The 25556-nt window shown below is 41.0% G+C and overlaps 4 protein-coding genes across 5 annotated transcripts; 2 read left to right on the forward strand and 2 right to left on the reverse strand.

The window, feature by feature from the left end:
- Positions 1-3501: 3501 nt before the first annotated feature.
- tmem221 (transmembrane protein 221) lies at positions 3502-6948 on the forward strand (the record flags this gene model as incomplete). Its single annotated transcript, XM_083888742.1, has 3 exons — positions 3502-3803; positions 5096-5181; positions 6425-6948. 3 exons carry the CDS (start codon positions 3502-3504, stop codon positions 6946-6948), a joined length of 912 nt encoding a protein of 303 aa, XP_083744868.1.
- Positions 5441-10265, reverse strand: borcs8 (BLOC-1 related complex subunit 8). Of its 2 annotated transcripts, none has more exons than XM_083888744.1 (5): positions 10144-10265; positions 9819-9931; positions 8338-8402; positions 8138-8240; positions 5441-5758 (listed from the first exon to the last, which is right to left on the reverse strand). In XM_083888744.1, the coding sequence occupies exons 1-5, from the start codon at positions 10178-10180 to the stop codon at positions 5690-5692; spliced, it is 387 nt and encodes a 128-aa protein (XP_083744870.1). In that variant the 5' UTR covers positions 10181-10265; the 3' UTR covers positions 5441-5689. The 2 variants fall into 2 exon arrangements, with proteins under 2 accessions (XP_083744870.1, XP_083744869.1); XM_083888743.1 differs by having other exon boundaries at positions 8138-8245.
- A 216-nt stretch (positions 10266-10481) lies between these two features.
- rfxank (regulatory factor X-associated ankyrin-containing protein) lies at positions 10482-13119 on the forward strand. The gene is made up of 9 exons (XM_083888651.1): positions 10482-10581; positions 10692-10802; positions 11383-11478; positions 11593-11658; positions 11983-12083; positions 12177-12302; positions 12702-12768; positions 12861-12941; positions 13028-13119. The coding sequence occupies exons 2-9, from the start codon at positions 10697-10699 to the stop codon at positions 13087-13089; spliced, it is 705 nt and encodes a 234-aa protein (XP_083744777.1). The 5' UTR covers positions 10482-10581; positions 10692-10696; the 3' UTR covers positions 13090-13119.
- On the reverse strand, positions 12980-15035 carry nr2c2ap (nuclear receptor 2C2-associated protein). Its single transcript, XM_083888652.1, has 5 exons — positions 14995-15035; positions 14729-14819; positions 14403-14508; positions 14210-14279; positions 12980-13713 (listed from the first exon to the last, which is right to left on the reverse strand). Exons 1-5 carry the CDS (start codon positions 15030-15032, stop codon positions 13593-13595), a joined length of 426 nt encoding a protein of 141 aa, XP_083744778.1. The 5' UTR covers positions 15033-15035; the 3' UTR covers positions 12980-13592.
- Between the last annotated feature and the right edge of the window lie 10521 nt (positions 15036-25556).

Consider the following 25556-nt stretch of genomic DNA (forward strand, 5'->3'; position numbering starts at 1 on the left):
GCCATAGGTCAACAACTGGGTGAAGTCTTTGGTGATGACACATTAGCTGCCCTGTTGAGGTTAGGTGACGTACTGTGTTTACAAAGAATGGTCCAAAAGAGAGAAAATGTCCAGTGACCAACAGTTCTCAGAGGAAAAATGTCCGATCAATGTCAGAGGTCAACGTAGAACGACCAGACTGGTTTGGGATGATGGAAAGGCAACAGATGACTATCTCTGAATGCATCACAACTTGACACAGACGGAGCTATATTAGTGTTTTACAGTTCAGCATAATAATATCAAGGTGTTAGATACAACTGTGGACAGGAACATCTGTGCTCAGTATGTACCTGAAGGTACCATGATCAGACTAAGGTTGGTCGAGAATGATCAACCTAAAGGTCCCGTCTCTTGTGGGACTTCCACAAACTAGTGATGGTTGACCAACGAGACATGGTGTTATTCAAGGTAGCAGATCCCAAGCAAAGGCAACACATCAAGAAGAAGCAATGTGAGAAGCTCCAGAGAAAACAAGGAGCTGAGAGAGGAGCTCGACATGTGATGTTGGGGAGTAGAAGGATCATCAGAGCATTGGGGCGCTGCAGAAGATTCCAGCAACAACATCTGAGACATCTGTGTCCAGAGGAGTGCAGTCTTAAACACTGAGGTAGGAGGAGGCCCTGACACTGAGGAGAGGAGACACAGGTTTACCTTTATTCCAATCCAATAAAGCACTTCAAAACAACCACAGTGAACCATACTGCTGTACAGAAGAATAAATAAAGAGGCGAGAAGATACACCTAAAGCAACTAAAGTGCCAATGAAAAGAGGTGAGTTTTAAGAAGTGACAGGGACATAGAGTGCATTACAGTAATCCAGCCCAGAGGTGACAAAGGCCTGGATTACTGTTTCAAAGTGCTGGTGCAAAAGAATTGGGTATTTTTTTGACAAGCGTTCTATAAATAAAGACTATTAAAGCTGCAGTGTGTAACCTTTGGTGATTCTTGCTGTTGTTGATGTTATTATTGTTCCTCTGTTTGGTCTTTGTTAACAGGAAGGGTGTAACGTTGTGTGCTGTGTCCTCCTGTGTGTGTGTGTGAGCAGACGGGGGGCAAGAAGTGTTTATGGGAGCCCATGGTTCTCCTGAGGTTAGTCAGAACCAAAGCAAAAACTAACATTAAGAGAACGTTCCCTCAGGGTTATACAGAAGCCCAATGTTCTCTAAATGTGGAGGGAACCAAAAACTGAAAGGTTCTCCTGTGGTTGCACCGTGGTCTCGTTACAACATTCTCATTTGGTTTTATTTTTATATACCCAAAAGAGAAACACAGAGGAATATATGTTTACCCCACTTTCTAGATAGATATTTTTTGGGGTTGACGAAATTGGTGATTTAATAATTATGAATATGAAAATAAATCTTTAAGGAGTATTTATTTAAAAACCGAGCGTATCACGCGCAAGCGCACTTTGCATTATTGCAATTACACAACGGTTTGTGCAATCTGAAACATTCCAGCAGTTCCTGAAAGCGTTGCAAGGCGAAGCCATCGTGTGGTTGTTACGGTAATTTCAGCGAATCAGCGTCTTTGTCGCCATAGAGGGAAAAAGTGGGAAAAACGCCTGCACATAGTTTGCATTTTTTGGCCTGTATATAGACAGTGAGAATGGCATTTTAAAAATGTTTTATGTTGTTCAAATTTCTAATTTAACATGCAAAATCTGGTGTTCATGTACAACTACAGTGTTTTCCTTCATTTATATTGAAAGATATTGAAACTTATTCTGGAAAAAATGGGCAAGAATCACTTACTCACAGGACCTATTATGGGATTTTTATGGTTAAAATAAGCAAAAAAAAACATTTTGAGGTTTTGGTCTTAAAGGGTTAATGGTGTCTCACTGTCCTAATCCTCTCTGTTTAGTGTGAACATCCAATCATTTAACAGCTGATGTAGCTGGATTATGAACAGCAGTGAAAACTGTTTTATTGTCTGCCTCGCTCTACTCGCGCAATGTTGCTCTTTGCTCCATCTGTTTTCACCTGAAAACATTTCACTTCCTGTGTGCAGTGCAGGAATGTCACCGGGCGACATGAGATCGAAACAGGAGCTCTCAGACTCACACTCTTAGAAATAAAAGTGCTAGGTAGAACCATATAAGGTTCTTTGGCTTGTCCTCAAAGGAGAACCCTTTTTGTGAGGGCCTGAACATGCCCCAAAACGGACAGATTTTTGCGACCGCATCAATCCTGGTGAAATTGTCCGTATTTAAAAGGTTCGGTGAAAAAGCGTGGGAAATTGTGGAAGTGGGAGGGGCTAAAGCGTGATGCAAAAAAAGTGCTAGTGGGTCATCTCCTGTCGGGGTTTGACGTACATGAGCGAAACTTGGTGCACGTGTTCATTAGGTTGGGCTGTAAATAAAAGTCGATGACAAGTGTCCTGTGAATCCTACGGGAAGGCCGCCATTTTGGATTGAACACGAAAATGGAGGCGTTTTTGGCGAATTTGCACCAATGCTACACTCGGACATAACTGTCATATACACTCTTAGAAATAAAAGTGCTAAGTAGAACCATATAAGGTTCTTCGGCTTGTCCTCATAGGAGAACCCTTAGTGTTACCAAGAACCCTTTTAAAACCTCTTATTTGGGAAATGGGTTTTAAAGGGTTCTCTGGATCAAAATGGATCTACTGGAACCATTAGTGTTACCAAGAACCCTTGAAAATCAAATGGTTCCAGGTAGAAGAACACTTTTGGAACCCTTATTTCTAAGAGTGTGGACTTTTCATTGCGTGAACTCACTTGACAAATAATCTTTTTAACCCTAACCCTGTAGTGTGTAACTTATATTTAAAAGTTACATACTACAGCTTTAATACAGCCTTCTTCCCCCCTCCCTATTTACTTTACTTCATAATTTCATTTTAGATGATCTGTTCTTACTGATAAAGAATCCAAGTGTTAAAGCAAGCTATATAATCCACATCACTGTAGGTTCATCTGAACAGCCCAGATTGTCATCACACCAGATTATAACATCTGAATGGTACTTTCTTATCCATCAGTTTAGCTTTTGCTTTTATGTTTGTGTAACTTTCTCATTTAAAAACAGGTTTTAAACGCAGTCTCTTTGGGTTAATGAAGTGATGGTGTGTCATTGTCAGTGAGCTCTGTCTCTCTCTGGCTGCAGCGCGTCGTCGACGCATTGTTGCAGAAGAACCAGGAGGAGAGAAAAAAAAAAAGTCCCATTGTTGTTGCGAACTTTTTAATCTGGAGATTTAAATCCCATCACATGCTCAGACGGAGGCAGCGGGCGCTCGATGCGGAAAAACACTGCAAACATTTATTCTTGAAAGAGACAAAGTTTTCCTTTTGGACCTGAAAGGACGGACACACACGACAACTTTTTTATTGACACGCTGCGATGCCAGCGCTGTGCCGTGGGGGAGTTTAGGATCCGTATTTTTAAAAGAGCTTTTTGTTGGTGAAGTGCTGCAGGTTTTTAAGCACAAACTATGACGCACAAGTACAGCCAGCGCTCTCTCGTAGTTCTGTCTCTGCTGGGGATTCTGTCCGCCATCATGTCCGTGTTATCGGTCACCTTGATTTTCCAGCTCCACTCTCAACGGGCGTCCGTGCGGGACTCTCCCCCCTCCACGTCCACGCTGCTCCCCGCTCCTGTGTGGACCGTGCTGCTGCCGGTGTCCACGGTTCTCTGTGCTCTGTCCCTCACCCTCCACCTGTGCTCGGTGGTGGTTTGTCTGCTGCACAGTTACTTCTGCACAGAAGTCTGCAGAGGAGAGCAGGACACTGACAGGTACTGGCTCCTCTTCTTCTTCTGACACCTGTTATAATAATAATAACAATAAAAACAATATTAGAGGATCCCCATTCATTCAATTGGGTCACCTTAAGTGCAAGACTGAGGGTGTTATAGTCAATTCTTCCTCTTAGAAAATGAAGAGGAAGTTACCATCAAAAAGGGATGATTAGGTACTGTTAATTAGTCCATAAATTAAAATTACAGCTGAATTCAACTAAATTGTATTGTGCCTACCTTACCTCCTGCAAAAATAAGGTTTAAAATTGTTACATTCAATGCATTCATACAGGTTGAGACTTGACTTTTAAGTAAACTTGAACCAAACTTAATCTGAAGCTTGCAATCTACACCCCCATCTTCCTTAAATGTCCATCTTATGTAACCAATGGTTTCTGATGCATTCCATGCATACCTAGATGTATGCCACAGCCGCTGGCTTATGGTGGCTTGAGTTCATATGAATGTACACTGCACATTACTTTCTAAATGTGCATTTTTGTGCATAATTTTTCCACTGAAAGTTACATCATTGTATCATTGTATCTGAGCCAGCAGTTACATAAACTTATTTAGAATAAACTCTGATAAAAATCCAATACAAAACAGCTCTGCAATTAACTTTTTATCCCTCCAACAATTCATCTTTATCTTACCTGTTATTTAATACAAAGCAGAGCAAAACAACATTTGGTCCTATATGGGTAAATTTTTGTGAACTAAATAATAATTAAAAAAAAGACATTTAATCTGCTTAGTGTGCATTTCTCCTCCTTTAATCGATCGGTGTAAAGTTCAGTCTTATCCCGGACCATACATTAAGCTGAAATAAGGTTCATTAAAAGAAAACATGGCTTCAGAGACATAAAAGCCATTACGTGTCAGAGTGCACAGGCCCACACTGCTATGTTGTTGGTCTACCCCCACCTCCGCCCGCCTCTGTGAACCCCGTCGAAAAACAATGGCCTTCCTCTCTTTATGCACTCAGCGCACGGCCTCTCGCTTGGCCCTTTCCCACGTCGGCTTACAAACCCAACAGCATGCCCCATGACCTCCCGCACTGACAGAGAGCACATTCTGATGAAAAAAAAAGCGAATAACAATGAGCTACGCTCAACATACCAGAATAATCAATAACCAAATGTTTTTCCTAATCCTGATATGATGACGTCTCAGTAGAGAAATTAAAACAGCAAAAAATAAAATAGTGTTCATATATTAATATAAAAACATAAGCAGCAATGGTGAAGTGTAAACATAATGTATCTGACTCAACATTTCTTCAACAGAGCAGACTGGTTCCTTTTAGATAGCAGAGCTGTGCGACACGTGGCTGTTGGACTGTTCTGCCTGGGTGTTTCTGTCTATCTGGCAGGTAAGAACAGAACAGGTCGAGGTCAAAGCTGAGATCCTGTTCTTGCCTTCTTCCACACTTCTCCATGTTCAGTGTTTAGCTTAGGAACAAACTCAAAACGCCCCCCCCCCCCCCCCCCCCCTGAAAACGATCATTCAAAAACACTGGCACTGCAGTGGATTTTCCAACAGCAGAGGCAAAAACCAGCACTGCTGCTGCTGCTGCTGCTGCTGCTGCTTTCCCTCTGCTCCGTCCACTGAGTCCAAGAGAACAATGCATTCTTTGAGCGGAGTCCATGACTTAAGAGTTTTTAATGCTGAACCTGGCAGTGCTGTGCGTGCTCTGTTCCACGGAGCGGCTTGTACTAGTTATTGGGGTCAGTCCAGGCAGTCGCTCCATTGTGAGGAGGAAGGTGTTGTCTCTATGACCCCCACCCCCCCACACACACACTTCACTTCATCCACATCATGCAGCCGTGAGGCAGTAAAGCAGGAGACTGTAGCGAGCGACACCCCACAGGCTCAGGAAGTCACGTCACATCCCAGAACTGTGCTTTTCTCCTCCTTCCTTTGGCACACCAGAGTCTGTGGTCCTTTTCCTGCAAACAAACACAGGACAAATCAGATCAGAACAATTGTCCTATATGTCTTTTTTTTGTGAGACACAAAAAAGTCTTAAACAGAAAGATGGATGATGAGAAGGAATTCATTGGTCTGCTTTGTGTGAATTTATAAAGCTATTTAAAGATGAGCAGTAGGTGGGTTTCAAATATCGCATTGAAGTTTTCACACTTGACAGAGGCGATAAAGTGGCGCATGAAGAGAATGCAAATTAGTACAAAGTAATATTTTTCAGCAAATAAAAGAGAATGTTTACAAATCCTGTGACTGAAATGTCCCCCCCCCCCACTTCCGCATTTTGTTGTACTGAAAAAAATAAATAGAGGAAACAGCAGATAGAGCGAGTGAGCGGAGGAACATGTGGAGTGGAGCGACAACATTCCTTCACTTAGTGCATAATGAACTGAAGCAGCGACAAAACACCTGCATTGAGTTGTGCCTTGTTGTCCTTCTACGGTGATACCAACACCACCTACTGCTCATCTTGGTGAACTAACTCCCAATATTAGCTTCACAGCAGGAAGCACAGATGAATCTGTGGAAATTTTGTTCACATTTGCAATTCAAGTTACATAGGGTAACATATTCAGTAATTCTGTGTCATTTCTCTGACTTTCTCCCTTCACTTTGTCTTTTTTTGCCAGCAATGTCCATCTACATGCTCCTAACATTTGAAGTGGAGACAGGTATAGCCAGTGCTTGTGTCCTCGCTTCAGGAATCCTGATTTTGCTCCTGGTTGTAATCCACTCTCTGGTCAGAACCGCCTGCAGCACTAAGCACTATCACAGAGACCACGTCGACACACTCTTCCAGAACGACCACGGAAGAGGCAACGCGCCCGCGCCTCGGCCCTGCGAGCTCAATATCGGCGTGGACAAACCGCGCATGCACCGCAGCCAGTCTCACCTCCAACATCAGCTCTCCTACACTCAGCGAGAGCAGTACCAGCAACAGCAGTGTTCTCCTGCTAGAGGCTCACAGGGCCACACCGGTGACAAAGATGGCTACAGCAGTGGTGGAAGCTGCCCCCGAATGCACAGGACCCTGTCTACTGAATCTGGTATACTGCAGGCTCAGGCTAAACCCTGGAACGGAGTCAACAATGAGATGAGGAGCGTCCTCGCTCGCAAGTCAGGGATTACTGCTAAAGATTCTACTCTCGTGTGACGGAAAGAACGCTGATCTTTTGGGTGAACCAATAGGTTACGGCACTGGTGACTTTCATGTACAGTATATCAACAAACACTACATACAACAGTCATTTCAAACATACCTGTCAATTTGTAGTGTCTTGCACTCATGGTTATTCTTACTGGTTATACACTGAACTGAGATTGACAAACATTTCCCATTTATCTGCTGATTTCTCCGGTTGGGATTATGAAGCATTCTGGGCATATTTTGTATAAATTGTAGTGGTTTTTTTTTATGTCCTGACAAAAGAAAATGTAAATACTTTATTACACTATACATAGTAGCTTTTTGCCAAATATTTTCGCTCAATGTGCAGATGTGTTTTGTTTATATAGAATGACGATTAACGATTAAATACGACATTAAAACGATGTCCACGAAATCTGAAAAGGTCGTTTTTACTGCATATTTCGCTCATGTCTAACTGAGTGACAAAAGATCTCAAGTATTTCCAGGGACCCAAGTGAGATTTTGTATGTTCAGAGATCACTAGGAAGTGTGCGGGGCGTGTGGAGCAGAATAAATTTGCTAGACGAGGTCAACATCCGGTAAGCTGGATGCAAGTGTCAGTGGTAAAACAAAAATGCAGAGAGCAGAATTGCTAGAGAAATAGACGATTGATGTTTTATTTCGCAGAACATTATAAACGCTAAACATTTTAAGATTGCAGATTTCTGTCCTGAACTCCAATGAGCAGAGACAGATGCACTCATGTCATACTTACAGATGACCTGAGGCAATCTTACCATCTCTGAAACTAAGATGCAGAGCAATGCTAAAAGTGCAAAGAGTCACTGCACATGTGAAAGTACAAGAGCTACAAGAGAGGAATAGGTGGACATGGAAATGGCCAAAAGTTACATAATTATCTTCTTTTTTTGTAAGTGAATACGTTAGGATTATTTTTGGAATGGATAAAGATGGCCACTGTTCCCGAAAGAGGCACAAATAGAAATTCCCTTTATTTTAATCGGGCACATGAGCAATATGTGCATTTTACAGAAACAGATTTGCAAAAATGCTATTAATACTGTTTTTGTGTTTCCTCTTTTTCTGATCAGGAGGACAGTTCTGCTTCATCCTCTCATCTAAGATTTAGCAAAACACACCCACCCTGAGACTCTGGACACTGTCACGTCTCGTGTTCACTGCTGCCTCCTACCTGCGTCCTTGCGAGTTGCTGATCTGATCCTTCATGTTGATGGCTTGTCGCAGGAGACCGTCGATGTTTTTGAAATACATGCTGCTGTTCGTCATGCTCCTCACTGCACTGCAAAAAAAATAAATCCAGCAGATCGGTTAAAGTGTTAACAATCGTAGGAGTGAGTCACTGGGATTCTGGAAATACGGGGCTCTTCTCACCTGCATGCGTACTCTACGGTATAGATGGCTCCTTGACTCTGCTCCTCCCAGCTCTGCATATCTGTCTGTTTGGAAGTGACAGAAAGTAAATCTCTTATACTATTAGGTGTGGCCACTGTGTCTAATTCAAATTGTGTTTTCATAATCAAGCGACTGTACACAAAAAGTAACAGAACATTGAAGAGCAAATTGGTACATTATGAGGCAAAATAGAATAACCAGTCATAGATCATGCAAATCAACATAACCAACAAAGCGTGGAATTAGACAGTAAGTGAACAGACATTTCTTGTAGTGGATTTGAGGGCACATGTCCACAGAGAAAATCCAAAAATGTCCCAAACAACAAGGTTGAAGTACCTTAGAAACAGCAAGGTGCCCTCAGTTTATTGTGGTGAGCTACATCCCACCAGCAGTGAGTCAAAGGGGGAAACAAAATAAAGCTATCCTATCTTGTCTAAAGTCACATAAGGTAGAGGTGGCCAAGATACATCGTCTAAGATAATATCATGAAACGATGAGGCAAGGCACATGAGCAGAATTCAGTTTCACATGACCACACATGACACACAGTTTAGCTGTGTGTGCCTATGTTAATAGGGAGAAAACGGAGAAACCAGCCCACACAACAAACAAACAAAGGTGGGTTGTATCTTCTGCAAGTCTACCCCTTACAAAGTGATCGCCTCATTCACAGCAGACATTTTGTCAGGTAACACTGTCAACATTAACAATGGCTCCATTCAGTTCCTGAAAGTTAGGACAGTCTGACAGTGAGTCAGCAGGCACCCTGAAATTGAGGAACCTTTATGGAACCACGCCAGTATTCCTGTGATTATAAAAAAAAACGTCCTTCAGTGACTTCAAAACCAGCTCTGAGGTACTCACAGTCATGCCAAAACAATACAGACCCTGCCCCAAATAGTTACCACAACATTAGAAGCACAGAATTGCTAAAATAATAAGAATTCCCTGTACTGGACCTACGGGGCTATGAGCCAATCCCCAAATAAAACAACCCAAAACAATCAGACTGCCTGTCCACAGAAAGTGTTTCCTCTGCTCCAGACACCAACAACTATGTGGTTTACGGCACTCAGCGCTGACTTGTTGTAAAGTTGACATCCTATTACATTACTGCAATCAGAATTCAGTATGCCTTTTTTTTGCAATTGGACTGAATGAAACATCTGAATTCAACGACTAAGAGGTGAAATGTAGTATAATTTTTGTATTTGCATTGTTGGTATGTACATATTTTGTTAATTATTAAACACATTCTAGCGCTTTTCAATTATGATTGACCATGATGATAATAAAGGTTTTAATTTCACTGTGATACATGATGTGGGCGTGGGCCTCGGACATTGTGCAGTTTTTTCTCCCACTGGCCTCAAACCTCGTATCTTTGTAAATCTCTGGTCATCATTAACGTGACAGTGTGATAATGATGATGATGATGATGATGATGATGGTGATACCTTGTGCTGCACCAGTTCAGGCAGCGACCTCCTGACGTGTTCCTGCAGTCTGTACAGAGCCACCGACGGCTCGTTAGCCAGGACGTACATGCTCTCCGTGAACTTGTCCGTCACTGCAGTCAGAGAGGAACAGGCACAATGATAGAAAACACGACCAGCGTTAGAAACCAACAAAGGAAAAGGCAAAAGGCAGGCGCCATAAACAAAACGACCACGGGACAGCTGCAGCTACGTTAGCTTAGCGGTTCATGCAAGCTAAAGGCTACTAGCGTAGCTACAAGGTAGCAACGGGGTAAGAAAATGTCAGTTTTAAATAAATGTGTACCTCGTCTAACTTTCAGCTGCAACTCTTGGTCCTCCATAATGCGAGACAGTTATTATGCGGCAGCAAAACAAAAGAAACAATCCGTCAGCGATAGTTGTCAGCTGATTCCTGCTGCTTCCGAGTTATTGTTGTTGTGTGTCACACTATAACATTCCGGGCAGAAATATCGACTAGGAAACATAAAAACACCCAACCGTTCTTCCTCTGAAGAGTGGCTCCGTTCGCAGGGATACATGATTCATGTGTGTCTCGATAGCTTTTCTGTTATTGTGGGGGCAAAGAAATCGATTCTACGTGTTTCAAATGGACTGAGCGGCAAATGATGTACAGTGGATACACTTCGCTGGTCAGGAAGAGCCACCGGGTGATTTGAAATAATTCACTTTCAGTTTTCCCAAAAGGAAGTTAGCACAATTACTGACCGTGATGCTGGACGAGGTGAGTAGACTATTACATTCGCTTTTAAAGCACTTTCTCTTGACTTCTAGTAACACAGCCTTAATTCTTTCATGTCCTGTTTTATTAAATCTCAATTTAATTTTCTGCAGTGATCATGGAGGCCAGAGGTGATGATGGTGATGAGGTTGCAAATTGCCAAAATAACCAGACAAGTGACGCTAATGTGTATCCATGCGAGTCCAGAGATGACGGGAACATTGGTATTTATGCCCTAAATGTCTTTTAATGTACACGTTGCTTTTCGTGTAGTTGTTAGAAATACAGGCCTGGCTTCAGTGATTGAGGGTGCTTTTTTAATAAATAAATAAATACAAATGAGAGGGGGCAGCTTTTTCCATGAAATAAAAATAATTTTTTTAATCCAATAAATAGCTTCAGAAAGGCTAAACCACATTAGACTAGTTTTATATGAGAAAAAGGAGAGTGTTGCCTTATACAGGTGTTTTGACACAGGTTAAAAATTATATATTTTTAAACATTTCGACTCAAACAGTCCCAATGAACTTAATGAGCATAAACAGAGTGGACAGGTAATACAAGTGCAGAGGCTAAGTCTACAGTAGGGCTATAAGATTTGACATAAATTTACATAAAATTGCAGTTCTTCTGACTGATGTTTCAATTTCACTTGTGATATATATTTCTTAAAGTCAAACTCTTTTTTTTAAATTGTATAGGACACAGAAAAATATATAATAATATAAAATAATATACAGTTACCTCGTATAGTCCATTATATAATGCATATATTGTTTATGCTGACATGGTTGGTGTCTCCAGAGAACGTGGATGAAGAGGATTTGCTCATGCACGCCACAACTTTGACCAACAAACAGCGCGGGAACGAGGTGACTGTACGTCCCGCAACATTAGACTGTAAGTACTGGTAATGATGCCTCAATGGGGAAAAATATTGTGGCTTAGCATAAAACGATTTAAACATTTAAAAACAAATCAAATTGTTTTGTCCACGTGATTTATTTCCATCAGCTCTGTCAATACACCAGCTGGCAGCTCAAGGCGAGGTTTCACAAGTGGCTGCACACTTGAGTAAAGGTGAGGAATATGGATTTTACCACCGTCCACCAAGCTGTTCAACACAATGCACATTTTTACCCTAGTATACAATTGTGTAACGTTCTTATTTGGACGAAAGGCGGGGTACATCCTGGACAGGTCGCCAGGCTATCGCAGTGCCACATGGAGACAAACAAGCATTCACTCTCACACTCCGTCCATTTAGAGTGTCCCAAAGTCCAGGATGTACCCCACCTTTTGCATTATGTCAGCTGATGCCCCCCTCAACCCTTACGTGGAGGATAAAGCGGTAGAAGATGGATGGATGTTCTTATTTGGGCTGTGACCTATTTAATTTTGCAGATGGTTCCCTTCTGAGTAAGCAGGATGAACGTGGCTTCACGCCTCTCATGTGGGCTGCGGCATTTGGAGAAAAAGCCATGGTGGATTTTCTCTTGGAAAAGGTTAGAAGTAAGCAACTACTTGTCTGAAACAGATGCACATTAGTGATACTGAATCCACCGTCTCAGTGATATTGTGAATTTTCTTTTTTTTAGGGTGCAGACCCCAAGACAGTTGCGAGGGAGCGAGAGAGCGCCCTCACACTGGCCAGTTCTGGAGGTTACGTGGACATTGTCGAGTCCCTTCTCAAACATGGAGTCGACATAAACACTTACGACTGGGTACGAACTTTCTATTCACAACACTGAAATAAGAACAAACAAATCTGAACAAACTTTTATTTGACAAAGTTTTTAGATGATCAGTGTGCACTGCAGATTGGTGAGGCTGAAGTGTTGTTCAATATCTGCTGTTTTAAGTGATTTTGTTTATCATTTGTCATCAATAATTATTATTTATTAGGTGTTTATTTAGTCAGATGGAGAAAAAAAAGAAAGAAAATTAGCCAAGTATTTCAGCCCACAAATTGGAATTGCACATATCGACCATTAGCTGTGCCTATTTCTAACAATCAGCCTTGGCCAGAGAAAACACCATACCAATCAATCAATCAACCTCCAAGTGAATTTTAATTACTGCTCTTGAATGAACACTTGTATTTATTCTTTTTTTTTTTTTAGAATGGTGGCACTCCTCTTCTTTATGCTGTACGAGGGAACCATATCAAATGTGTTGAGGCACTATTAGGTGTGTTGCATGTCTGTAAGTCATAATAAGTTCCAGTAAATTCTGTTTTTTTTTTGTTTTTTTTAACAAACTGCCACTACACTCTCTTCCAGCCAAAGGAGCAGACATGACCATTGAGTCTGACTCCGGGTACAGCCCTATGGCCTTAGCTGTCGCTCTTGGACACAAAAAGAGTATGTATTGCACCATGATTGAATAATAGTGTTAAGATTACTGTCAAATATTGAAATTTTTATGTATTTTATGTTTTGTTTTCTAGTTCAGAAGGTGTTGGAGGACCATATTCTGAAACTCTACAAGCCAACACGCTCATCAACATGACACGGGGTAAAAAAAGAGTTGGACTCCTGTTACAGTTACACTGAGCAAACGGCATTTTTTTTTTTTTATTGTCCATTTATTCCATTTGAGTGCATTGTCCTGTATGCAACAATATGATTTTGTTTGGCTGGACGACAGCAAAAATGTCTGTAAACACTTTTTTTTATAAATAAAATGTATTTTTATACTGTTCATTTCCTGGAATGTCACTTTAGTCCAAATGCACCAACATAAGATCAGATTACAGATACATTTCATCATCACTGAAGCAGCAATTACCACTCACATCCAGACTCTATATCAAGCTCCCTGTCCATGAGTGATGGAGAGAAATGGCCGGACACATCCGTGAAAGGGACCCATTCCAAAAAAGGCCACATTCACATCAGCTGAGGAGGTGTTCAGTTCATGTTTTCCAAGTGCCACCACACTGTCCTGTGGCCTGTACTTCACTCAGAGGTCACTTCCTCTCTCATGAGAGGGTTGGAAAAAAAAAAAAACGGTCATGAAGCGTTTTCCCCCAGGATGTCCAAGGAATAAATAATTATTCTTCCAAAAAAGTCGGCACTATTCTCAAACATTATTTTTACTTTGTCCACTGCAGGGGCCTCCTGTATGGGAAAGCTGTGGGTGTGGAGTTAAGAACAAGATAAGCACAGCAACGATGAAAAGCATATCCTGGAAAATATTGTCACAGATACTTATGAACACACACAGTATGCCTAGAGTGACAGGTACAGCTTAAGCTCCTGATATGAGCCCTGACTGAAACTTGACCACACTAAATCAGAACTGCATTTAATCATACGACTGCTTTGTTGAGTAATTTTGGAACATAGGTTATATTTTTTTTCACCTTTGTGAGTCTGTGAGCAGCAAAACTCAAAAACTAGGGATGGATTTTGATAATGGTGGTGATCTAGACACATATTTTGGATTTTTAAATTCATTTTACTCGTTTGTCTGTTCACTGCCATCATTTCAAACGTTACAGTGGGAAACTGAACAGCCTTGGTGGAGGCTTGCACTCACAGAGTCCTTTCTCTAGTTAATCAAGAGCAGACCATTGTATTCTCCCTGTAACTCCCTTTGTAAATGCCGCATAATAAAATGAAAGGATATCTGAAGTGAGTTGTTGTCCTCTGGGTATAAATGGCTGATCACTGTAAAGTCTCCATCTTTTTGGCAACCTACACGAAAGCACAAGAGGACAATCATTGCAATAGTGAAACAAACTATAATTAGACGTGGGAGCTACGTTCACTCGTTATTTGTAATGAGGTTTTTACTGTAAATTGATCTTTTGTTTTTACCTTCTAGTCTGCATGTTTTTGCAGAGAAGCCTCCCTGGAACTGGACCTTTAGCTCCGACATCCTGACAGACTGAGGGAACCCCAGTGACACCCACTGACACTCACCCTGAATTAAATAATAATAATGATAATATTAATAAGCAACCTTTATTCACGATTGTACTTTTCAAAAATAAAGTCACAATGTGTTTCACATATTAAAATGATAACAACATACACATACACACAAAAACACAGCTGAAACAGTAAGTAGCCACGAGTTTAGAGAGGAACCTAGGACATGTTGTGTTAATGTGGAGCAGGGACACACAGTATTTGTACTGAACCTGGTCTGAGTTCCAGCACGTTTCTTCATCGCTGTCAAACATGAACTTCTTTCCAAACTGCTTCACATCTCTGTTCAACACTGAACTCACCCTGAGATGTCAACGACAAAACACACACAGCAGCTATTACTTCAAGCTAACACGAGGCTAATTTAAAAGCAGAGCACTGAAGACATTTACGTTGTCGTAAAGAAATAAAACACAGTGATTTTATTTTTCCAAGGCACTGATTCCACTCGTCTTCGTAGGAAGCTGGTGTTGTTTACCTGCTTAGAGTTTCTTTACAAATCATCGAGGACGCCATGTCTACAGTATTGTTTACTTTTCTAAATTATTACAATTTTGCCGTAAAGCGACGTCGCCACACGAGTTGAGGTTTTACGACTGTGACGTCACAGAGAGCTGTCCTTCTTTTCGCCAGGAGGTGGTAGCCAAGCACCATGGAGGTAAGAGGAAGGCACAGTGTGATGGCTTCAATGAGGAAAATTGAAAATATTGGTCGGTAATAATATCCACGTAAGAGTGTGGTCATACATGGTTAAATAGTGTATTATTCAGAACAGTCGAGTTTGTTGAAAAGGGGAAGTAAATTTGTGAGGAGAGGCTCAAATAATTAAACGTTTTGAAAAGTACTATGGACACATTCAACTTATCAAATGTGATAAAGGCAAATGAGCATATAGTTAAATTGATTTTTCCTTTGTATATAATACTTCTGAACAGCAGCAGGGGTTGTGTGGTGTATGGTAAAGGCCATACACCACAGCTCTGGTGTTAGCAACTTATGTTAGCATCCATGCCCAACAACTTTTACTATCATTCGGCATTATTATTGTTAATGCCATGTTAGCACGTTAGCATGTAAACCACCTACTTTGCACCCTGACACATAACGTAAACTTGAAAACAAAATGGCTGCCAGCAGAGACACAAGGAAGAGACAAGATTTTAGTCACTAAACAAAAGACTTAGCTAATAAAAACCTATGTCAGTGTCACGTCTTTATTCTACGGTTAGACAGACTTAAACAACAGGAAACTGAAGTTTGTAAACCACTCACTCACTGAAATGACTTCATTAGCACTACTTTGCAAAAGTTCTAACGAGCCACTGATTTGAATCAGGTGTGTTGGAGCAGGGCAGCGATTCCACAGGACCATGTTTGAGTGACACTGGGTGATACTAATGCAGGCCGGGCAATAATTCAGTAACAATATAATCTTTCTTCACAAATGTTCAATATGTTTGGATATCATAACACGGTTTTTAATCAGCTGAAGATGCAAAGAAGTTCCACAGTCTGTCTGCAGAAGTTACCAAGAGTATTTAATGTCCAATTGTAGGATTTAGTGGAGGCTGTGCACAGAAAGATTCAGAATGTGACTGACTTTTTCCCAGGCTGTACTGACCCAAAAAGAGACAATCTACTGTCAATCTAGTCTAGAGACTAGCGCATAGCCTTGGGGCAGAATAATCCCCAGAATAATCTACCCTCTATCGACTCTACAACTTAACATAAATACATAATTGTTTGTTAGTTTGGTTTTTTTTGGGTTAAGAGAAGACACAGTGTTGTTACTGTTTCCTCGCCTGATGTGAGTCAATATGGCAAACTTCCCTTGGACTCATCTGTCCTTTATTTATTGGTTGTACTTCAGTAACGGATCAACTATCCAACATTTTATCACGATAATTATTGATAGCGAGCAATTTAAATAATCATGATAATGTTTTTGGCCATATTTCCCAGCCTAACACTGACCTGACCAATTAAAAACAACAAAAAGGTTACAAAATGTATGTTATTTATCGCAAATCTTACTACGTCCTCCTTTGTAAGTTCAATGAGAAACGATACAAAGATAATCAGTGCACAGTCACAAAAATGAGTGTTATCTGACCCATGATTGTGTCAGTGTTTTTCCAGCTGAGTTTGGGAGTCCAGGTGCAACATGTCTGAGACTAAGTGTTGATCAGGGGTGTTGCATTTTGAAGGTCATTGTTAACCGTCATCATGTGACATTTACTAAATGGTTATTGGAGGGTTTGTTGTTTCGAGGTTATGTAGGTATCATATGTCAAACTGTAGAAAAGGATGGAACTCACACTGTGTGAGTACACATTCAAACAAACCTCAATCAGCAACCACTTGTGGCTAAAGGACTCAGTCATTACAAAGAGAATATAAGGTTTTTTTTTGCCAACTGCTATATACCAACTTGATCTTCTTCCTTTGTCTAATATCCCTACTTTCCATATCTAATACTACAGCATTAAACATAAAAGAATCCATTCATCTGTGAGCCCATGGGTTGTTTGGTGTGTAAAGATGCTTCTCTGGTGATGCTCACGTCTTGTGTTTTCTACCTGCAGGTGCAGCTACGTCTTCAGGAGGCTCAAAGGTCAGGGAAGAAATCGATCAGGTAGGAGAGCACTACACACACCGGGCCTCGCTAAAGGTGAATCGATCCGCTTAGCATCTCGACTATCAAATGAAACGCAGAGGGAAAAACAGAGGAAATTCAACCCACAGACATTACATGTGTGTTTAGCTAAAAGTGCACAGTGCTGTGAGTGTTTGTATCGATTCACAGCAGATTGGATCATCCTATAAAATAATAAAATAATACTGCACCTGCACAAGCTTTACTGCTTTTATTAGAAAGCATCGCCCTATTTCATAACCTGGAAAGCAATATCACAGCAGAGCAACTGTGTGTGTGTGTGTGTGTGTGTCTGTGTGTATGTATGTCCTTTTATTGGTTACCTCTTTAGAACTTTATTTCCTGGTAATAACTGTAATCTTGTCAGGACCAGTAGTCCTCATGGAGACCAAAACCAGGTCTTAATGAAGCCCCAATTCCGAGGAACTGGTTGAGTTTAGAGAGATTTGAATTGTGATTAGGTTAAGGGTTCAGGGTTTAGGCCATCCAAATGAATACAGGTCGATATGAGTCCTTCAAATGACAGCAACACAAATCTGTGTGTGTGTGTGAGACAGTCTGCATTTTGCACATGGCTCATTACAGATAGAGAACTCCTGCTGAGGTTTTGTCACACTGCCCCCTCACTGAAGATAATCAATAGGTCTGAAATACTAAACCTGATGAAACACAGCCTTCATGAAAATTGTGCAGTGGGGCTGGAACACACGGTTTATAGTGCAGACTGTTGTCATGTAATTTGAGATTGAACATAACTTTGTGATTTAAGGCTGCTGTCATATTTTTCATTCTACCATAACTGTCCATGACTGTCACGTTCGTATTTCTGTGAAGGTTTTGTTGGGTTGTTGTGCTGGCACAGCGCCACATCTGCCAGTTTCTCATATGCAGTATTTGCCTCTCACAACTAATTTTCTGGCCTGTTACCCTGTTTGACTGCACCTGGCCAACAAGCCTCACATGGGCAAATGATGAGCTGGCATTGTACGTCAAAAATGGAACATGTGTTGTCTGCTAATGCTTCTAGTAAGTCCAAGATGGGCCCAAAAGGGGCTCACATGTGCAATTATGTTAAGAACCCACATGGGCTCTTTTTGTCCAAGAAAGAAATGGTGAGCAATGCAAAATTTGATCCGGCACATGACAAAGTGTCCAGAAAGTATCTGCACCCGACCAAGAAATAGTCTGTCACACAACGCCCTGTGAAATGACAAGTTGACATTTAATTTGTATGCATCAAAAAACAGGATGTACCTTGTGAGAGTTGTTGTTGCTATTTCCCCCATTATTTTCCATCATCAAGCTAACCAGCCACTCCAGCTTCAACATATTTAACATGAAAGTGGCACTAATCTTTTCATCTACTGCTCTCTAAAATGTTGAAATAATCCTTTAACGTGGGCTTATGCCTGCATCAAAGTGAGCTAAAAAAGAAGCAGCTTTAATTTATTCTAAACTGTTCTTTTCACTCCCCATCTCTGATTAGTTTTGATGTCTTGAGGAAAAGCAGAAGATGTTAGAAGAACAGCCTCTGTTCAGACATCTTGGTGGTCAATATTTTGCACAATGAAACCGTTCTGGCTTTTCTTGGTCACTGAGCTTTTTAGAGGATTATGTTCACCTTTGTCACTGACGTCGTAAATCCTCATGTTCCCTCACTGGTCTTTGACACTCCTTCATCCCAGCAGCTGCTGTTGCTCTCTGTGATTCTGTCACCGCTGTTTCTGGGTAATGTCTCATGAGGCAGAAATAGTGGTAAACTGAACTTAGTGATGCAGTAATTCTTTTTCCTCTGAGAGGATCACCATGTTAACTTGGACACATAGAAACTCACACCAGAACCCATTTACTGACTTATTATCCACCATTATATCCTCATGTTATTCATTTGTCAATATTGTTTGTATTCCTAGTGATAGTTTGGGCTGATTTCTCCTTTAATGCAGCCTTGAAAGAACACGGGGCCATGTGCAAGTGCAAAACATCTTTTCACAAGCATAATGTAACCATTAAGTATTGTTTTTTTTTTTATAAAACACCCACTGTGTCTAGATGATGGAGCACTGAGAAGCATTAGAAAAACAAATCTATTCAAGTTGGGACCTTGTGTGAACTGACTTTCCTGTAAACAGGCAAAGTCCTCTGATGATGTATTATATATTGTGAAGCATTGAGGCGACACTGTCTGCAGTTTACCTCCAGCAACCCATCCCTAGCTCATAATCAGCTCCTATATTCTATATCTAGCTCATTTTAAAATAATTATCATAATAACTTTAATAACTAAATACTTTGTTCCTCTCTAAAGCAGCACATCATTATTAAAAACAACAACACCCCCCCCCCCCCAGTTTCAATTCAGTCCCTTCATTATTCACTAAAGTTATTAAAAATTAAGATTTTCTTTCAGTTATTCACAGGACCTTGAATAGAAAAACAGTGTCATTGGGTGATTCAATATACAGGCAGACCATTGAAATTCACAATTAATTCAGTGACTCAGTGACTGGCACAGAAGAAATATTTCCCTAGCATGGGCACGAGACATAATTGTTAGAGATTTGTGGATAAGGAACAGTTAATTGTCTTTGCTCTTGCTCATGTTTTTTAAAAAGCTAATTATTTCTTAACCATGTGAGTTAGTCTTAGTTATGGTCAGGCACAGTTACTTGGCACAGTTGCATCTTGATCCGAAGGACACATTTAAAAAATGCTGATTTGTAAAAATCAAGATTTTCTACGAACATTCTCATGGCTATTTACACATTAATGACTGAATAAGTCATCGATTTGTTCACTCTGGTCTTGTGTTCCCAATGTCAATTGAAACCTGAAGTGGATAAAAAGCCCATGTGCATTGCTGAGTAATTTGACCCAGTAGTGAATACAGATTTAACATATTCCCTGTATCTGCTGCAGTGACCTTCATTTTCCACTGTTATAGAACAAGTAAAGGGAATTTGGACACACCTTAAATGTACAGTACACGGTGCGTTTGTGTTTAAAGTAGAGCCCCCAGTTCCATGCCATGTGAAATGGGTGCATCAGCGTGGTTAACAGTACTGAGAGGCAAACGAGCAGATGCTCTAGGAGGTAAAACAGTCACTACGGTCAGAGTTTATGAGCTGTGGACATTTTGCTTTAACCAGTCAGGTGATTAATGCTTGCGCTGCTGTCAGAGGGCTGAGCACATCACTTTGTCCCATTTTGGTCTACCTCACTAAATTTCCGTCTAGTTTCATTTGATTAGAAGTCTGTTTGTGAAACTCTTTGAAGGGATGAAGTCATTTGGTGTTTGAAGCAGGTCTGGTCAGCTGGGTTGCGTATGCTGAGGTTGAAGGAAATAGATGTGGAACATCCAAAGTACCTGTTTAAGTTGTCATTCTGGATGTGAATCAGTACTTTGTGACAGCTGTGGTTAATGTTTTAACACAGGCTCAGCTGCCGAGAGCCGCAGACAGCATCATTTTCCATGTCGCTTAGTGGTCGTAAATCATTTAGTTTAGGAAGACAACAGTTGGCAGTTTTTGGGGTCGAACTAATTTTCATAAAGCAGGAAATGGGCAGATACGTAAGGTGCATCTGTCAAGTGCTGCAGCAAATTAACACGGGATCTTGAGCCGCAGTGCTGTTGTCTGGCAGAGCTCCATGTTCATCCTTGTGTTGAAAATGTTCTGCTCCAGTTTGAGTGAGGTTCTCTAATTAAATCATTAAAAAGCAGAGCATTTGCACAATATGCTCCACCGCCTTCATTACAAAACACAGTCACTTGTAATTTATTCATCCACAAAAAAAGGAGCATTGAGTTTGATTCACAATCTGTGGCCGCGTTTGTGACAGAGATCACTTTCCTCTCCGTCTTCTGTAATGATTTCACAAAGTGTAAAGGTGGACATGCATGCCATCGTTTTTTTTTGAATTACTCTGAGATTGATTGATGACCATATCATAATAGCACAGTGATGGGTCATTTATTATCATGTCTGAGAGGTTGGACACAAACATATTGCACCAAGCAGATGAATATTATGTTACAGACAACTTACCAAGAAGTCAGAGGTCTTGTGGAACTAAGAACAGGAATCCTTTCACTCACCCCGGACATTGGCATTCTTAAAACTGTTCAGGAGTAAAACAGATCAGTTTTGGCAAAACTGAGAATTAATTACATTTTATTCTGTGATCCTATATACATGACACAAGGAAAAAACCCACACACACACAGGGAGAACAATACTTCTTATCTGCTGAAGGACACGGGGTGGGTGAGGAAACCAGTCGCAGTTGGTATTTTTAAAATCTTGATTAGATTTATTTGACATAATGAAACTAAACACAGTTATAGCACTGCATCAAAAATATTTTTAAAGGTGCCATATGTAAGAATGTGGCCAAATACGGTTACTATACTCAAATTCAAAATACCAAGGTCTTTTTGGTTTCTCCGCCATTTTAGCTCAGACATAACTGGCAACCCGTGGTTGCTCGGCAGCTGAGACTCTACTGACTGCAATGATTGGTAGATGGCGGTAGGTGGCGCCACATGCCAATACATAATTTCAAAACATAAACATGATTTGCGGTCAGCAAAATATTTTTTTTAATGTGAATATTTTGGTTGTACTGTTGTTGGTGGTGAGTTCAGTATGTAATATGAATATTATTCCTGAGTTTCTGTGACATATTAGGAGGATTTTATGGCCAGTTGCTTTAGATTTATTATATAATGCACCCATAAGATAAACACACAAAAGTTATTAAACCTAAGACAGGTGAGTAGTCCATAGAGCACACAGAGATAAACAAGTATTCATGTTCACATTCATATCTGCAGGTCATTTAAAAGTCTCTTATTGACCTAGACTGCATGTTTTGGACTGAGTAAGGAAAGTGTGGAAAACCCACGCTGGCACTTGGAGAACATGTAAAACCCTCTAAGCGACGACTGTACTACTGTTCCACCTACTCAAGATGTACAAACATAACACTTGTGTTGCCTAAAAGCAGTCAGACAGGTATATGTCCACTCTCATAATAAAGCCAGTGTGTAAGAAGCTCTTGTTCCCTCAGGCTTTTACAAGCCCGGCTGTGCAGCCCTGCGATGGGCAGGATTTATGAACTGCGGCTGCCCCGGCTTCATGCTCCAGCAGCCAGAATCCCTGCTTGCTCATGATGTGGTTGGAGGCCCACAGGATATGCTTGGCTCACTCTTCTCAGCTTGCGGCCTCACTACCACAACCGCATGCATTTTCGAGCACCGCTACCTGAGCTAGGAAATGGGACTGAGCGAAAGCCGGCTTTCAGAGTTCGGCTGGCGTGTGAAGCAAAGCTAAGGCATATCATGGGGATTTGAAGAGATGAATAGGTGGAGATCATGTGGTTCAGGGAAGAGGCTTGATTGTTCAGGATCAGGGTACTGCTGAGAAGAGCAACCAAAGAGAAATTAGTTTTATGTGGAAACCTGCGACATTCTGTTGTCTTTAGAAGTTGCTTTTTTGCAAATTCACACCAATGTTGAGGTATTTTCCAAGCTGTCTAGACAAGGAGGCACTAATCCTTGTGCTCAGTATTCCAGTGGGCAATCTCCGCTGCATGCACGACCCCACCTCTCATCCTCTTAATCTCTTTGCCTCACTTTATTCACGGCAGCACTCCTCATGAACATGAGCATCAGAGCGGCACTTCACAGACCTGCCTTCTTCTCCTCCTCTCTGTTATGTCAGGTTAAGAAGAGGCAGTGCACTACATTGTCAAAGATCACACAGCTCCATTTGCCGGTTGTTGTTTTCCAGGCTGCTGTGGGGCCACTGAATTAGATTTTCTAATAGCTGGGTTCAGGTGATGCAGAAAGGACTGGGCAGACAGAGCTTTATTAACTGGATCTCCCAGTGGTTTGGTGAGAGTATAAATCCCAGGTTTATCACTAAGGCTGAATCAGCGTCATTAAAGCGGAATCAAACAGCCGCTGCAATACCAACCTTGATCCTGCATCACAAATGAACACAGCCAAGAAAAACCTACAGCACAGGACAACAAAAATCATGTCATTAAATGAAAAATGCCAGAGTAAGTGATAAATACAGAAACTGAGGTTCACAGCGACTCAGTAAAAGGGTGAAGGTTGTTGCCAGGCTGACGGCTGTTACAGTAAAAACTCATCTATGAGGTCATACTGGAGGATTGTGGTTATAACACTCTCACAATATAAAACATGATCAACAATGACAGTGTTATCTCAGGTATCAGCCTAATGCTAGAATCTACAATCATGTAATGATGAACACGGACAAGACAAGTCTTAAATATCTTGCCCGTGTTTCCTGTTTATAGTCCTTAGAATCTGGAACATGTCCATAAACAACAACATAAATAAGAAATGTATAATGATGTAGGGATGAGGGGAGCTTACCACATATCACAACAAACAGTGAGCTTCCTTTATTGAGATAATTATGAATGGGATAGCCATTGTTATTTCATGTAAATGATGTCTCAATTGTATACAGTCCTAGTGATTTATGAAATTTGGACATACCTTTTTCACATTGTCCGTTAACGAGGGACATTTAAGATCTTGTTCTACGTATTAAAATAAAAATATTTTAGAGCATGTTGCCTTGAATTCACCCATACACAAAGTCATCCAGGCACAGTTTCACACTTTCAGATGAGCAATATTTTCAGGTCATATTGAAAATACAAAAAAAAAAAAAGAAAAGAACAAGAACATCATTTTATATTGGGGGACAAATGAGGTGATTTCTTATTTAACTACAAGGCAGTTGTGCTCACATAAGGTAGATGATGGAGGAGACAGGCAAGTGAATGATGGGGACATAAACGGACAGTTATGGACTCTGACTTTTTCATGAGGTTGTTTCTTAGCGCTGTATAGTACGTGCCTCTGTGTGAGGTCAGTTGGCATGAACAAGATGAAGCTATTGAGTTTAACCTTGGCGAACTACAATTTAAAGAGATGGCATTTTAAATTAGGAGCGCTCATTCTCATCACGACTTGGTTTTCTCTGCAGATTTGACAGACAGCAATGATGAACTCTGTGTCGTGTGTCTTGGTGTATATAGTCACTATAGGGTCAAGTGTGTTAGGAGCTGATAGATGTACATGTGTTTCTGTGTCAGGTAAGTTGTTATGCTATAGAGCACAGGAGGCGCGGGGTGTGCCCGTGTGTGTGTGTGTGTTTAAGCTGCTGTCATATGGGCTACCTCTTTAATCAGTGCTGATAACTCTGTAATTGGATCACTGCATGAAGACATTGGACCTGCAGCTGATAGTACACACAGTCTGAAAGATGGAGAAATGAAAGAGGTGGAGGATGGGTGTGTGTGTGTGAAGGGGATGGGGAATGCTGGTGTTTGTGGACTGAAGGTCGAGTAGAATATTCAGAGTAGGGGTCTTGGTCTGTCACCGAGGCAACAATATCATTGTCTGGGTCAATTTTACTCGATCCCCGCCTGTTCACCCACTTATTCAGGTCCAAACCAGTTTAGTGCCCGTCTGAATGGATTCCAAATGGCTTTCATGACGATTTCCAATTCAATGCATTTCAAATGCAATTCAAACTGTTTCACTTTCAATTCCCTCCCATCACAGGGGCCTCCTCCTCCCCCATAGATGCACAACTCACCAGACAGGTGCCACTCTGCTCAGAATGATAATTTGCCTTTTGGAAATCAGGTGTTGGTTCTATTGTGTTGCCTGAAATTGAGTTAGCCCATCAGCAGACTCTCAACAGCTTCTACCAGTCCCCTCCTCCAACCCCAGTCTCTCTGCCTGTCTCTGTCAGGTCCTTTAATATGGGAAAAGCCTTGAAACTGAACTGTTTGTGAGATGCCTACCATAAAGGATAGTGTAAAAAGATTAAACTATATGGAAGTTAATGTCCAATAGTGACCTTTAGCATTTTAACAGGTACTGCAATTCCAATTCAGTACAATTTATGTGTTTTAGGAACAGGCAGAGATTGATAGTGAATGTGTAGTCGTAGTAACAGCAACAGATAATTATCACGTGATGAGAGGAGATGACAGGGCGACAATAATGTATGATCAATTCACTCCAGCATACCTGTCTTCACCTTCCTCTCCACATTTATCCATGTGTATTTTAATATTTTAACATCCTCTGATCAAGACAGTTTTTCAGGTCAAGACACTTTTTAGATTTGATAAAGTTCAGTATTTCTGACACAGCTGCAGCTAGCTGTGTGTTGAGTAACTCAAACCCCAACTGAGTTGCTGCGTTATTGGGTTGGGGACTGTGGGTGGGTGCAACAGACCAAAACACCAAACTACAACGGGAACATAGTTTACAATTTTAATTTCTGCACCATTGTTATCAGTGAAGCCACGTTAACAAATGGCCA

This window comes from Microchirus variegatus, assembly GCF_963457635.1.
Source record: "Microchirus variegatus genome assembly, chromosome: 4".
NCBI classification, from domain to species: domain Eukaryota; kingdom Metazoa; phylum Chordata; class Actinopteri; order Pleuronectiformes; family Soleidae; genus Microchirus; species Microchirus variegatus.

What these genes read in the sequence shown, in the direction of transcription:
- rfxank (XM_083888651.1), top strand. Translation starts at nt 10,697, where the DNA reads ATGGAGGCCAGAGGTGATGATGGTGATGAGGTTGCAAATTGCCAAAAT. An exon ending in ACGTCCCGCAACATTAGACT is followed by an intron (nt 11,479 to 11,592) that starts GTAAGTACTGGT and finishes TATTTCCATCAG; the next exon opens with CTCTGTCAATACACCAGCTG. An exon ending in CGCTCTTGGACACAAAAAGA is followed by an intron (nt 12,942 to 13,027) that starts GTATGTATTGCA and finishes TTTGTTTTCTAG; the next exon opens with TTCAGAAGGTGTTGGAGGAC.
- borcs8 (XM_083888744.1), bottom strand. Translation starts at nt 10,180, where the DNA reads ATGGAGGACCAAGAGTTGCAGCTGAAAGTTAGACGAG. An exon ending in GCAGCTGAAAGTTAGACGAG is followed by an intron (nt 9,932 to 10,143) that starts GTACACATTTAT and finishes CTCTGACTGCAG; the next exon opens with TGACGGACAAGTTCACGGAG. An exon ending in AGCAACTCGCAAGGACGCAG is followed by an intron (nt 5,759 to 8,137) that starts GTAGGAGGCAGC and finishes GTTTGTTTGCAG; the next exon opens with GAAAAGGACCACAGACTCTG.
- nr2c2ap (XM_083888652.1), bottom strand. Translation starts at nt 15,032, where the DNA reads ATGGCGTCCTCGATGATTTGTAAAGAAACTCTAAGCAG. An exon ending in AAAAACATGCAGACTAGAAG is followed by an intron (nt 14,280 to 14,402) that starts GTAAAAACAAAA and finishes GCTTTCGTGTAG; the next exon opens with GTTGCCAAAAAGATGGAGAC. An exon ending in GACAACAACTCACTTCAGAT is followed by an intron (nt 13,714 to 14,209) that starts ATCCTTTCATTT and finishes CCACACCCACAG; the next exon opens with CTTTCCCATACAGGAGGCCC.